Source organism: Sarcophilus harrisii, chromosome 2, assembly GCF_902635505.1.
Source record: "Sarcophilus harrisii chromosome 2, mSarHar1.11, whole genome shotgun sequence".
Classification (NCBI taxonomy): Eukaryota; Metazoa; Chordata; class Mammalia; order Dasyuromorphia; family Dasyuridae; genus Sarcophilus; species Sarcophilus harrisii.
This window is the reverse complement of record NC_045427.1, coordinates 588663006-588676400: the sequence shown is the minus strand read 5'-3', so window position 1 is coordinate 588676400 and position 13395 is coordinate 588663006. Positions and strand designations below refer to the sequence as shown.

General features: G+C 34.6%; 1 protein-coding gene across 50 annotated transcripts in view; it reads left to right on the top strand.

The window, feature by feature from the left end:
- Nucleotides 1–13395, top strand: part of SORBS1 (sorbin and SH3 domain containing 1) — a 214938-nt gene that overhangs the window by 153279 nt on the left and 48264 nt on the right. For 34 of the 50 annotated variants that reach the window (XM_031956131.1, XM_031956125.1, XM_031956118.1 and 31 more), the window contains 2 exons: nt 3633–3716; nt 9469–9534. The exons of 7 other annotated variants lie outside the window; for them this stretch is intronic. In XM_031956131.1, the coding sequence (XP_031811991.1) occupies nt 3633–3716; nt 9469–9534 (150 nt within the window). The remainder of the gene's footprint in view (nt 1–3632; nt 3717–9468; nt 9535–13395) is intronic. 9 more of the 50 variants (XM_031956147.1, XM_031956138.1, XM_031956135.1 and 6 more) reach the window with 1 other exon arrangement.

The window sequence follows — 13395 nt, the reverse complement described above, 5'->3', positions numbered from 1 at the left end:
AGCATTTATTAAGTACTTATTATGAGTCAGGCACTGTGCTATACATTGCCGATACAAAGAAAGGCCAAAAAACACTCCCTGCTTCCAAAGAGCTCACAAGCTAATGAGAAAGACAGCATTATATGCTGGATAAATTGGGGGTGGTCCCAGAGGGGAGACACTAAGATTAAGGAGGACTGGGTAAGGCTTCTTGTAGAAGATGGTTCCTTGGCCGAGACTCAAAGAAAAAGCAACATTCTAAGTTGAGTACTGCTCTTTAAGAGAAGACCGTTGGAAAAAATGTGGAATATCATGATTTGAAAGGAGAAATTTTATTCTAAGTTTTAGTTTTTGGATGGCTATCAATATGCCACCTTTTATGACATGTTAACCATTCCTATATTTTTGTAGTATTTGATCTTGCTTGGTTTTTTTATTCTGTTTTGTTTTGGGCAGTTCCAAATGCAACATGAATAGAGAAGATAGGGTGTAATTTGCCCAAGTGCTATTTTTGTGTTCATCATCAGAGTTTGCCATTCCTTGGTGATCCTTCTACCTTTAAAAAAAAAAATGGACTGACACATTGTTTTATATATATACATATGAATGATATAAGAGAGAAGTTTAGAGGTCAGCTTTTCCTTGATATTCTAAGTCATTATTCCTACTAAGAATGACATTTTAAATGATGTCTGGGTAGGTTTCTGTAAGCCATCTGTCAGAAGGGAAGACAGAAAAATGTCATGGGACTGAAGAATATTCCTAAGTCTGATTACTCTTCCCATAAGTAGATGCATGCCTAAACAATCCTAGATTGATGAGATTTATGGCCATCTTAGAATGCCTTCATAGAAAATCTTCTGGCCTCCCATGATGAACTTCTCTCAAGTATAACAATCTTCACTGTCAGGAAGTTCTCCCCTATAGCTGACCCAACTCCTAAAGCTTTTACCCTTCTCTTCCAACCTTTGGAGATTGGCTATAGTTAGTTATCATCATCTTTGTCATAATCCTATACGTATTTGGTATATGGCAATCCCTCCTCCCAAACCTCCCCAAAAAGTCTTTTACTGAAACTCATTCCTGTGTGTTATTTTTTTCCTTCTCTAATATATGGAAATTTTTTCGAATGTTTTTCCTTTCCTCTCCTATACTTGTCATCCCCCCTACCCTAGCTTAGTACTATCTTGAAACTGAATGAAACATGTTTCCCACTCCATCATCCAGTTTCATTATTAAAATGATAAATTCCGGCTTGTACATAAGCACCTGTGCACAGCAGACAGGTTTGGACTTCATCTCAGAGGAGATCTGGACTGTTTGTACAAAGGAGTAGTAACACTTTAGGGACTGTGCCAAGGTGTAAAAGGGATAAGTGTGAATAACATAGAAAACTCTGCTTTGGACTAGGAGACCTAACTCCAGAAGTAGGCTGGGCAAGCAGGCAGGAGTTTGGGGCCATTTTGGAGCATTTATCTTATATGTAATTTGATCAAAAACTAAACTACAAATCATAAAATGAAATGCAGATGTTACTGCCATATGGAGAGTTTCAGTTAACATTTAGTATGAGGATTTACTGAATTTTTGTTCCTACTGTGAGAGAATAGGCAGGCTAACAAACCCCTGTATTGATTGACAAACTGAGCACAGCCTTAATCATTCCTGGCAAGAGAAACCTTAGCAAAAAGGAATTCTTGGGTTAGTTTTGTTAAGATGGTGGGGAGCAATACTTGCTATCATTGTCCTGAAAGAGTTAATCTAGCTTCCAGAAATACCTTATTTGCTCCTGGGGAATGGTTTATAAATAACATTTTGATATGAATAAACTACATAATAGTACATCACAAAACTCTGTTCCACAACGAACCCGATTTTCCCAGGATCTAAGCTACTCCCTTCTGAACACCTATTTCTCCTAAATATTAGGCAAGTATTGTTTAAATTTTAACTTTTGTGCCTTATTTACTTAAAAGAAATACTTAGATTAGGCTATTTCAAATATCTTCTTCAGGACTTGAGAGTCAGGGCCTTTAGTGAAATGATAGAAAATTGTCTCTGGCTTAAAAGGGGTCAAAACTTTCAGGTATTTGATTAAGAGGACAAAACTTGGTCATTAATGCCCATTACCACTGGCTTTTCAACTGGATGTCTTCTATCTCTACATTGGTTAAAGATTAGCTTGAATCCAGATAGCTGCCGTTCAAGGAAATAGAGTATATAGAAATCTGAATCTACAGACTGAAAGAATAATGGTAAAAATCTTGTAAGAGATGTAGGTGATATATGTCGTGTGTGAAAAGGAGCTAGCTAGAACCCTAAAGAGCTTTCAAAGGGTGCTAAATAAACCCATCAGTGTTTGCTAACCATTGTAAAAAAGCTATTAACGAAACTAAAATTAAGAGATGTCACCTCATAACAAAATATAACAAAAGGAATAATGAAAAACTTGGGATAGAAACAGAGCCATTTCAAAGGGTGAGGGAACTCATGTGCAGAGAACCCCAAAGGAAAACAAATTCTATTGAAATGTTTTACATTTTGGTAGATTGTTTTCCTTGTTATTCATATTTTATCAAAAATTGTCATTTCTTTTCTGATTTTGAAATGTCTGTGACTTTTTTTTTTGTATGTGAATTTAACTATATCTTGAGGCCAAAGCTTTTCCCATGGTGATGCATCTTCATTTTATTGGTAGAAAACAGGAAAAGATGACTAGAGTCGTAGAAATTTACTCCATAGATAATTTTTCAGGAACATCTTTGTTCCTCAGAATAAGGGATTTGAATTTTACACAGAGATATAAATTATGAAACCATACTGAGGAAAATTGTCCTCCCATGAGAATTCTATAGGATAAAAAAAAATCTAAGCCAGACTATTTTAATATTACCCAGAAGTGACTCTTCTTTCTATTGCATTGTTATCTGTCCTGTCCAGCTTTTCTTTAACTTTAATTTGTAAAAAATTAATTCTTTAGTCCTTGTTAGAACACAAAGGATATTGTCTGCTTCATCCCTAAACACCTGTTTTGAAATGGGTTCTTTCTACTTGTGTTCTCTGTTCCTACTTGGAAGATCATCTTTCACTTTACTGTTTATAGGACATGGTTTCTTGCATATTCATGTGCCATTAAAGATGCAGTATGAAAAGGTGGGCTTGTATACAGTGTTACCTGTATATTTATTTCCTGTCAAATGAACAAGTTTTGCAGTCATCTCCCAGAAATTGACCAAACATAAAAGAACGTATTTCATAACTGTAGCTTGATTCTTTACAAAAACAGTTTGGGTTTTTTCAAATTCTAAAAAGCAAAAAAAAAAAAAACCCAAAGTATCAAAATTACAAATATATAACAATAAAAATTAATCAGTTCTGAGTGAGAGGAGTGAATTGAGTCATTTTCTTTGACTAGCCTTACCTCCCCACTTTTTTGTAAACTTTACACCTTCCTTTACATCTTCTAACCCATCCTCTCCTCCATTCCTCATTTCTAGTACATAACAACAATAATAGAAAAATGCTAGATTTGCATATGACAGACATATATCAACGTGGAAAGTACTGCATCTCTAATGGTCCTTTTTCCTATGTAATCTTTGCATAATGGTATCCTTCTCTTTCTTCCATTCGCCTATCACCAACTCCTGTAGACTCGGGATATAAGCCCAGAAGAGATAGATTTAAAGAATGAACCTTGGTATAAATTCTTTTCGGAATTGGAGTTTGGGAGACCGGTAAGTTTAAGAGCTTCCGTGGACCTAGCCTCCTTTTAAAATGATGCTGTAGGTGTTCATTTGCCCAGAAGTCTCAGATCTACTGTCAAAGAACACAGTAAGGATAGAGCAGCAGCATCTGACATCCAGGGAGAAATCAATCCATCATTACTGTTATATGTTAGGTATTTAATGACAATAAACATCGAATGGACTTTTCTCCTATCTACCTAGGATCTCCTAGGAAGGAATTCTCAAGTCAATGACCACAAGATGGTCCACAATATGACCACAAGCACAATTTTAGATGCTTCTTCCCCAATCCATTTGGTTAACCACATCCCAGTATCCCTTGAATTTTTTAAGATACTCAGCAAAACACATCATATATGGTAAAAAGAATGATACAGTTGCTGCTTTATTTTTCTTTAAAGGTTATTTGGGATTGGGTTGTTTTCTGAGGTTGTTTTTTTTTTTTTTTTTTTTTGATTGTTTTAGTCACGTAAAATAATATTAGAGCAGATTGAATGAAGTACTTCATAAACAGAAAGTTTAATGGAACTCATGTAGGCTTTGCCTAGTTGTAGGCAAATTTAATGAGATGGTGCCCATAAATCAGAGAATGAGATTGGTAATTAGGAATTTCCATACGTCTATTTTCAGTCTGTTTAAAAAAAAAAAAAAAAAGGCTTTTTATTTGTTGCAGAGAAGGAATACTAAAAAGAAGTTTTGATTTGCATAAACCAGAAGCTGAGAATCAACCTTAAAATATATGTTCCCTCTCTCTTTATTTTTGATGGCTAAAAATTAACTTTAAAATACATGTCAGTATTTCAGCTACAAAAGAGAATTTGTGAGGTAGGAAATTTAGTCTGGAAAAAAAAAATCAAGGGCTTTATCTAGGGGCATACTGGTAAATGTTTAACAACTAGCCTTGGAGGTGGAGGAGAAGGAATGTGCACAAAGCATACTTTTAAATTTAATTTGCATTATTAATATTTTTCCCATAAGCCTAGACAATCAACAAAACAAATCAAGCCCTGATCTATAATATTTGCTGCATTTCAAGATATGCCAATGCTGAAAATTTGGATCTGGATTCAGCACACCCCTTGCATTAATGAACATCTATATGAGAATTTAATAGTCTATCATTTCAGTTATTGTGGTTTGGGGTAGGATTTTTATTGTAATCGAGAATTGATTTTTTTTTTTAATGTTAAATCCTATGACCTTTGTCATTCACTAAGATTTTAAAAACTCATTTGAGTTGACAATGCCCAAAATGGTTTGACTATTCAGACTTCTACAATTACTAGCACCAGTTTGTGAAAATCTTATAAACATCCACTCCTCCCAATACCGCCTCCAAATAGACCAAATTATACCGGAGTGATATCTCCATCTGGTGGCCAACCTGGAGAACTATCTGTCTCAAATCCCCTACCATCTCCTTTTTTCACCCTCTACAGGCTTGTACATATATTATATTCTCCTCTCTGCCCTGGTCTTTCAATCTAACAATTCAATTAATTGTACTTTGAACAATTTCTTTTTTACTTATATTTTCTCTTTATATTCTTCCCTTTTCCTTTTGAATCTTGTCTACTTGCTATAAGAATAATTCTTTACCTTATATATTTTTTTCCAGTCTATTTTCAAGACAAAAAAAAAAAAAAAATCTCTTATAAAGCTAATAAGTATAAGAATAATGCTGAAATATATCTTTAATAAGGAAAAGGAATAACTTGATATTTTAATTAATTACATATGATTAAGAATGAGGGCTATTAACCTTGAAAGTACTGAGAAATCAAAATCTTTACAAAAATTTCTCCATAGCACTTCTTTCATTATGTAAAGTCATTTTCTTCATGCAATTCTAGATAAACTATTTCTTACTCAATTTTTTTACCTTTATATTTTGATTATTAGCATTAGGAATTTTTTCTACTATTTTAAGAGTAAATATATAGTAGCATTTCAGCCATATTTAGAATTAAATAGGATTCTGCAAACTAGCCAGAAAACTGAAATACCAGTTTTGCCATTATTTCTTTTTGAAATTAGGGTCTAAATTCCAAAAGATATAAAAGATAAAATTTTAGAATAGAACTTGCATGAGGCCAGGTAGTACAGTGAATAGAGCTCTGGACTTGGATTCAAGAATATCCAACTTCAAATCCTGCTTGAAACACTTGTGTTGGGCCTGAGTAAGTTACATAATCTCTCTTAAATTCATTTTTCTTATCTGTAAAATGGGGATAATAGTACCAACCTTACAAGTTTATTGTGGGAATTAAGGAAATAATATTTTTAAAGTACTTTGTAAACCTTTAAAAAAAAGTTTAATAATTATAATAATAGTTAACATATATGTAAGGCAGCTAGGTGGTACAGAGAATATAGCACTGTGCCTGAAACAGGTAGATTCATCTTCTTGAGTTTAAATCCAAACTCAGGCATTACTAACTGTATGAGTTTGGGCAAGACACTTAACTCTGTTTGACCTTATCTATAAAATGACCTGGATAAAGAAATGACAAACCTCTCCAGTGTCTTTGCCAAGAAAACCCTAAACAGAGTCACAAAGAGTCAGACACAACTGAAAACAGCTGAACATTGCCAAAAACAAAAGTTTTTATTGATATCTTTTGTTTTTTGTATCATCATAATTTTCCTTAGTACCAGTTTTATTCCCTCTTCCCCTCCCAAAAAATCAATTCATAACAAATAGTACTTTTTAAAAACAAAAAAAATCAATATACTGAAAAAGTCTGAAAATATATACAACTCATTTTTTTTTATTTTTAGTATGTGTTTGTTCTTACCATTTTCATTGTTATAATAATTTTGCATATTGTTTTCTTGGCTCTGTTCATCTCATTCTGCATCAATTCATATAGATCTTTTCCATGCTTCTTTGTATTCTATTAAATCCACATATTATACTTTGTTTAACAGTTTCCCATCAGAGAATATCTACTTTGTTTCTAATTCTTGGCTATCACAAAAAATGTTTCTATAAATATTTGGGGGCGGTATCATATGTGTAGACACATGCCCTTTAAGGTTTGCAAAGTACTTTATAAATATTATCTCATTTTTATTCTCATAATTATTCTAGGATCATTTATCAAAGGTAGCTATCATTTATTGTTATTTTAGAATATATTTTTAAATTGGAGATTTTCTGGCTTTCCATCCCTAGTCTTTTTTATAAGTCTAAGAAATGCTCTCCAAAAATACCACTATTTTCCCCCATGCTGTAAGCAATCCTGATACAAAACATTAATTTTTTTCCATTTTTCCCATCTATAGTACCTATAAAAATAGAAAGTGACCCTTAGGGAAAGTGATCTTTAGGATCCATGTGGATCCGTACTCTAATAAGGATCAGGGAAACATTTTTAAGAGGATTCATTTTTACTTAGATATTATTTTAAGAGATACAGTGAAGTCTTGTTGTTTTGGTGGAACTCATTCCTTACACACTTTGATCCTCCTGGCTCTGCCACTAAATTTCTGCCACATCTTTGGGCATGTCTTCTATTTCTAATTTTCCATGAAATCCTAATATTTCTATAATCAGGAAATATCTCCCTCAAGAAAAATTATTGCAATTAAATGCTCATATTGTTAGCATTTGAGTTTCATTTATTTGGTTGCATGGTTTTGGGCTGAGCCTGTGTTTTTGTTTGGGATGAGGCTTGAGAGAGACTCCCAGTTTACAAATTCCCTCTTTAGATGCAGATGAACAATTTTGTCATTTACAATAATAAAGATCTTCCTGGGCCATTGAGAGGTTGTAATTTGGCAAAGGTCAGAACAAGACTTGAACCTAGATTTTCTTGCTACTATTGACTCTCTATCACAAATTATGGACAGATTAATCTGAAAAACAGATAATAATTGTGCAAGATAAGGGGCAGCATATACCTCCTATATTATTGAACAAAGGAGAACAATACATACTTAGGATTGTAGATTTAGAGGTAGAAGAAACCTTAGGAGGCATCAAGTCCAACCCAATTTTAGAGATAAAGAAACTGAGGCTCTAGGTGATTCACCCAGGATTTAAAAGTTGGTCTTCCTGATTTCAAGTCCATTATATCATGTTGCCACTTGATAAGTCTTGAGGCAGAAAAATGAAACATCCAAATGTTCTTGGTGAGGTTTCTTATACAGTTATCCCTTCCACATGATGACTTTTCCTCATCACCATTTCAACATGTAGGGGGTTGGCTTAGGGGAAAAAAATGGGCTCCAAAACACTAGAAACCTTCCTTTTAACTTTTCTTTTCTTTTTTAAAGAAAAATTCTATGATAAAGAGTACAATCTTTTGTCTATTGAGTGATTCTCTCCTGTTTTTATTGCATGATTGGCCCAGATCTTTCACCCAATCATACATTTGTTAGGAAGTAAAGAGGAAAAGTAACAATAAATAAGATAAAACACATAATCCGGTTTATATAACTGTACTGATTTTTTTTCTATTTTAAAAAATGAATAGGAGACCTGATTTTAAGACAAACTAGTATTAGTGAAGCCAGAGGACATGCAGACTTTAATGCAGTGAGAGTAGATCAATCTACAGGAAAGTGATGGGTTTAAAGTTTGCCAATAAGTGCTAATCACTTCCTGCTTAGAATTATTTCTTTAGTTGGAGAGTTAGAACCCTAAATGGCCAATCCTGGAAGTATGGCTCTTTAATATATGTTTTTATTGAAGAAGAAAAAAATACTCAAAAAATTGAAACCATAACTCCAAAACCTTTTTTACTCCTTTCTTAGAGAATAGTTAGTTGGATCAAGAAAGGAAAAGATTGGAGAGGGAATGGATAGACATTCAGGAGAGATCATGGAGTTGGGAAAGAAGTGCAAAAAAAAAAAAAAAGAAGAAGAAGCAGCAGCAGCCACCAGAAATGAGAGCTTCCAGCCAGAAGAGCAGTGCTGGTGGTCATTGGTATCTAAGAGTCACAGGCTATCCCCCAATTTAACCCCCTCATGGCCAAGGTTTAAAGCAATCTTTGGGGGAAGCAGGGGAATTCAGGTAATATTTCTCTTAACATTGTAACAGAAAATCAAGTAGAAAATAGGACCAGGACTTTAGGTCACAGAAAAACAAAAAAAGAAAACAAAAAACAACTTTCGCTTTTGTTAAAAATGAATCTGCGAGTGTATTGAGGAAATGTTCCATGCTCCTAATAATCCTGTAATAAGTTATTTTGCATAAATTGTAAAAGAATTTTAAAAAACCTTAGCAGCAAGAAATATATGCAACATACTTAATATCATACACTTTAAGATATATTAAATTTCACTGCCAAGAAAGTTCCAATTACCTTATATCTCTAGCCTTTATTCATTAATGAAGTATATAATTACTATGGAAAGAAATGACTAAAAAAAATTGGACTTTGTCAGTGCCTTCTTTTTTGAAAGGAAAACCAGTAGTCAAAAAGTCTCCTTTGACTTTTTACATTTAAAAACCAGTAGTATTTACTCCTGGGGATTACAAAATAAAACAGACTTCCTTATAAATTCCTAATTCCAAACTTTGACTTAACACAGCCCTCTCCTTAGTCTTTCCTCCTTGATAGCAGTACAATAACAGACTGCCCCATTTTTGGTTTTTTTTTTTTTTTAATCTTCCCCCTTTCTGTGTTGATATGATTCCCTTCCTGTGAACTTTTCCGTTTTAAACCAGTCTCCATGTTTTTTGTGTTGTCTTTATTCTCATTTCTTCATTTCCTCCTCTGCTTCCCATCAGCCTCCAAAAAAGATATGGGATTATACTCCTGGAGACTGCTCTATCCTTCCTAGAGAGGATAGAAAGGTAATTCTGTGCTATCTACCTATGTTGTACTAACGTGTGTGTTTAGCATTCATTGGTAGTGGGAGTGTGTGGTGGTTTAGTGTTTGCTTTCATTTTTCTTTTCTGTCTTTTTTTAAAAATTCATTTGCTTGGTGATCAATCAAGTTGCCATTCAATAATGTGTCTATGAGGTGCACTAACCTGTAGAGAGATTTTTAGCAGTTGCTTCTTCTTGTAATATATAGTAATTAGTCCCTTTGACACTACTCTGAAACAAAATAAAATAGCTGTTTCTTAAAAGATAGGTTTCATGGACATGAGCAGTTGTATTTTCCAATAAAACAGATGCATTTTGAAAAACTGGATATTGGAATTTAAATCATTCCCTCCAAATGCAGCATCCTCTGTTGTCATACACTCTATGGCCAATTCCTTGAGCACTTTCGTATTGTCATCCCTACATTTCTGCTTTCTCCATCCTCCAAAGAATAATTTCATTCTTTGGGCTTAGTTTTCCATTCTTTCTTCCCCTGTGTTAAACTAAAGCTAACTTTTCCATTCTTTTTTTCTTCTTTAACCTGACTTATCTAGAAAGAGACCATAGTTGCTATCAGACAGAGTTAGAGGTTCATTTAGGAAAGAATGGAAAAGCTTACTAAAGCCACCAGTGAAAGATTATGGAAGGCATCTCCTGACCTTTCCATTCTGTCAGCTCTTTTTCAAACTCTGCTCTTTTCATTGTGGAATGGCTTTTTAATGTAGTTTGAGTGAATCTTTCTGCTCTTTGCAGAGATTGCATGGCTTTCTGGCATCCTTTTAGATTTTCTTTAAAAATTATTAGACAAGGAACAGAGAGTAGCTTAAACTTTTTCATTTTTTGTCCTTCTCTGCTTCTTAGTTGCTCATCCTAAAGCTTCTAAATGTGCTACTACCTTTCCATGAGCCTCTTTCTCATGTCTGATTTTCATGTGTAATCTATATATGAATCAAAATTCCATTATTGGGCAACTGGTCCTCTTGCAATTTTGGGTGTCCCTTTATTCAGTCCTTACTTTTATATTAAATCAAAAATCTTTATTGAATGCCTACCAATGTGCAAAGCAATATGGAAATTGTGATCAGTGCATTTATCTCTTTTTTAAAAAAAAGGTCTTTACACAGAAGCTGGCCCATCTTCTGCCAGCCTGTGGTATAGTCATCTCAGAATATTCAGCATCTTTTTTAAATTTTTTATTCAATTTTTAATTTATGATATGAAACAAACATTTCTATAACATAGTATAATTTTTAAAAATGAGTAATGGGGAAAGAAAAAAACAAAAGATGCCATCCAATGAATATAAGCCAAGTCCAACTTTTCGATACCCCATATGTACCAATGTTAAGGGAGTTTTTGTGAAAACCTGTTTGCTTTTATTTTAGCTAAAATTTCTGCAGTAAAGGGAGGGGGAAAGCTGTAAGAATAAAATTGGCATAGAAGTTTGCATCAAAGCTACAGATTCCAAGTTAAATTAACCTGCCTTTGTAGTAGCCACCATTGTCCAGAAGGGGAAAAAAAAAAAACCTCTTACTTCATAATGATTAAAGCTTTTCCCTTCATTTTGTCATACAATCTTGAGTCTACCAGTTTGAAGCTGAATTAGGGAAAACCAGATCCACTTTACAATATATATATAAAGACCTTGAGTAGGAGGAAGAAGGAGGGAGTTGATGAGACCATTGGTCTTTTACATTTACAGATTGTTTTCCAGGCTAAGATCAGCTGTTCTGAGGTAGTGGGACTTTTGATTTGAGCAAAATGAAGTCAGATCATTTTGGAATTTTAAAATACTTTTTACTTTAGGGAGTAAGATAAGCTTGGGAAGGGGGCAGCATCCTTAAGGTAGCTTGTGAATTCTCTAAGTACTATATGAAACTTAGCTAATTGAAAGGTGGAATTTAAAATTCAGTAATTCATAGGATTCCCAATGGAAGTTTCTTTTAAGCCTTTTATTAGAAGCTGAGAACAAAGGTATAAAAAAAAGGTGATTTTTAAAAACTGCCCCATGACTTATTAGCAAATCATAGCAGATATGGTGCTACATACAAAATGGTATCTTTGCAAAGGAGGAATACTAAATGAGTTAGGAATATGGCAGGTCAGGTACAAAAGAGGGATCAGGATTTGCCACACTAATTAAATTCTGCCAAAAGCAGGAGAAACATGGTGTTGGCCAGTTTCTGGAGGTGGGGTGGGGCTTTAGGGACATTTAGCCACCAGCGGCCAACCATTCAAGGGATCAAGCATCTTGATATTCTGGGTGAGACCTCAAGGGAGTAATCAATTGTCAAAATCCATCCCAAGGTCAAGGAATCAGAATTCTTGGAACCAAGGTCAAAAAATTATCAAGTAACAAGGTCAGGAACTGACAATTAAGTCAGTATTCAGAGAATCAGAAGAGATGAACAAGGTGCTAACCATCTAGACAAGAGGAGGAAGATGTGCCCTATGAGCTCCTATACTTTTGCTCAGGAAGGAGCTGAGGTCTAGATGTGGATAATGTGGAACCCATAGGTTTTAGCAGGTAAATGATAAAACTGGCTGATGAGAGGGAATTGTTTGTGGCTGCAGGTGAGTCTAATTAGAGGAAAAGGTTAACGAGCTGGCACTGGAGGACAGTCCTGATTGATATGTTCTTCCTTCTCCTTAAAAATTTGAGAAGCTCCTTTAGCAAAAGGTTATTTTAGATACTTAAAAGGAAAGAAGGCAGCTTTAGAATCAATATGATGATTGTTATTAGCCAATCAACAAGTAGTTATTTAGTGTTTTCTATAAGTTCCTTAAGGGCAGAGACTAGATTAACTTTTCTGTCCCCATCTCTCCAGTCACATAGTTGTTATTCAGTTTTTTCAGTCATGTCCAACTCTTCATAGCTCCATTTGATGTTTTCTTGGCAAAGATATTTGAATGGTTTTGCCATTTCTTTCTTCAGTTCATTCTACATATAAGAAAACTGAAACAAACAAGAGTTAAGTGACTTGTTCAGGACCACACAGCTGGGAAATTTTTGAGATCAGATTTGAACTCGGAAACATGAACTTCCTGACTCCAGGACCAGCACTGTATCCACTGTCATGTAGCTGCTCCTGGCACACAGTTAATACTCAACAAATATTTGTTAACTATCTAACTCCAAGGCTTTAAAGTTAAGTATTTTGGGAAATACCAAGTAGAAGAAGCCTTGGATTTGGTATAAAAGCTTCATTGAACTTTAGATTTAAAGATGGAAGAAACTCCAAAGATAATCACTCCAATTCCCTCATTGTGTAGTTGAAGAACTCAGAGTTAGGAAGTAGCTTGCCCCAAATCACCTAGGGAGAACAGTAACTGGAGCCCACGTCCTCTGTAGACTCATCATATATTCTTTCCACTGCCCCAGTCGCCTCTAGAGTTACATGACCTGGATTTAATGACCAGCTCTGCTATTTCCTGGCTCTGGATTTAGGATAAAAAGCTTTAACCTTTTGGAACCTTGGTTTTCTTGTATCTAAATAATTAATCTCTAAAGTTCTGCCTCCCTCTAAATCTTGGAATTCTATAAATAATGAGGTGGGTTCTGAAGCAAGAAACCTACAGTCCATTAGGACTGTAGATAAAGACAGATGGAAAGGTAACAGGGCAGCCTTTGGTCCGTGTTGAATGAGGCATTCAGGGCTTAGCGTTCCTGGGAGAGGAGTACCACTCTGATGTAGAATAGTCAGGGTGGGCTTCATGAAGGAAGTAACACTTGAGATGCATCTTGAATGATGGGATAGGATTTTAGCAGGTAGGAGGAGGACATTCCTGGATGGATTATGGTATAAATCCAGTTAGATACAGTGGTGGAAAGTGTTTCTGGGCAG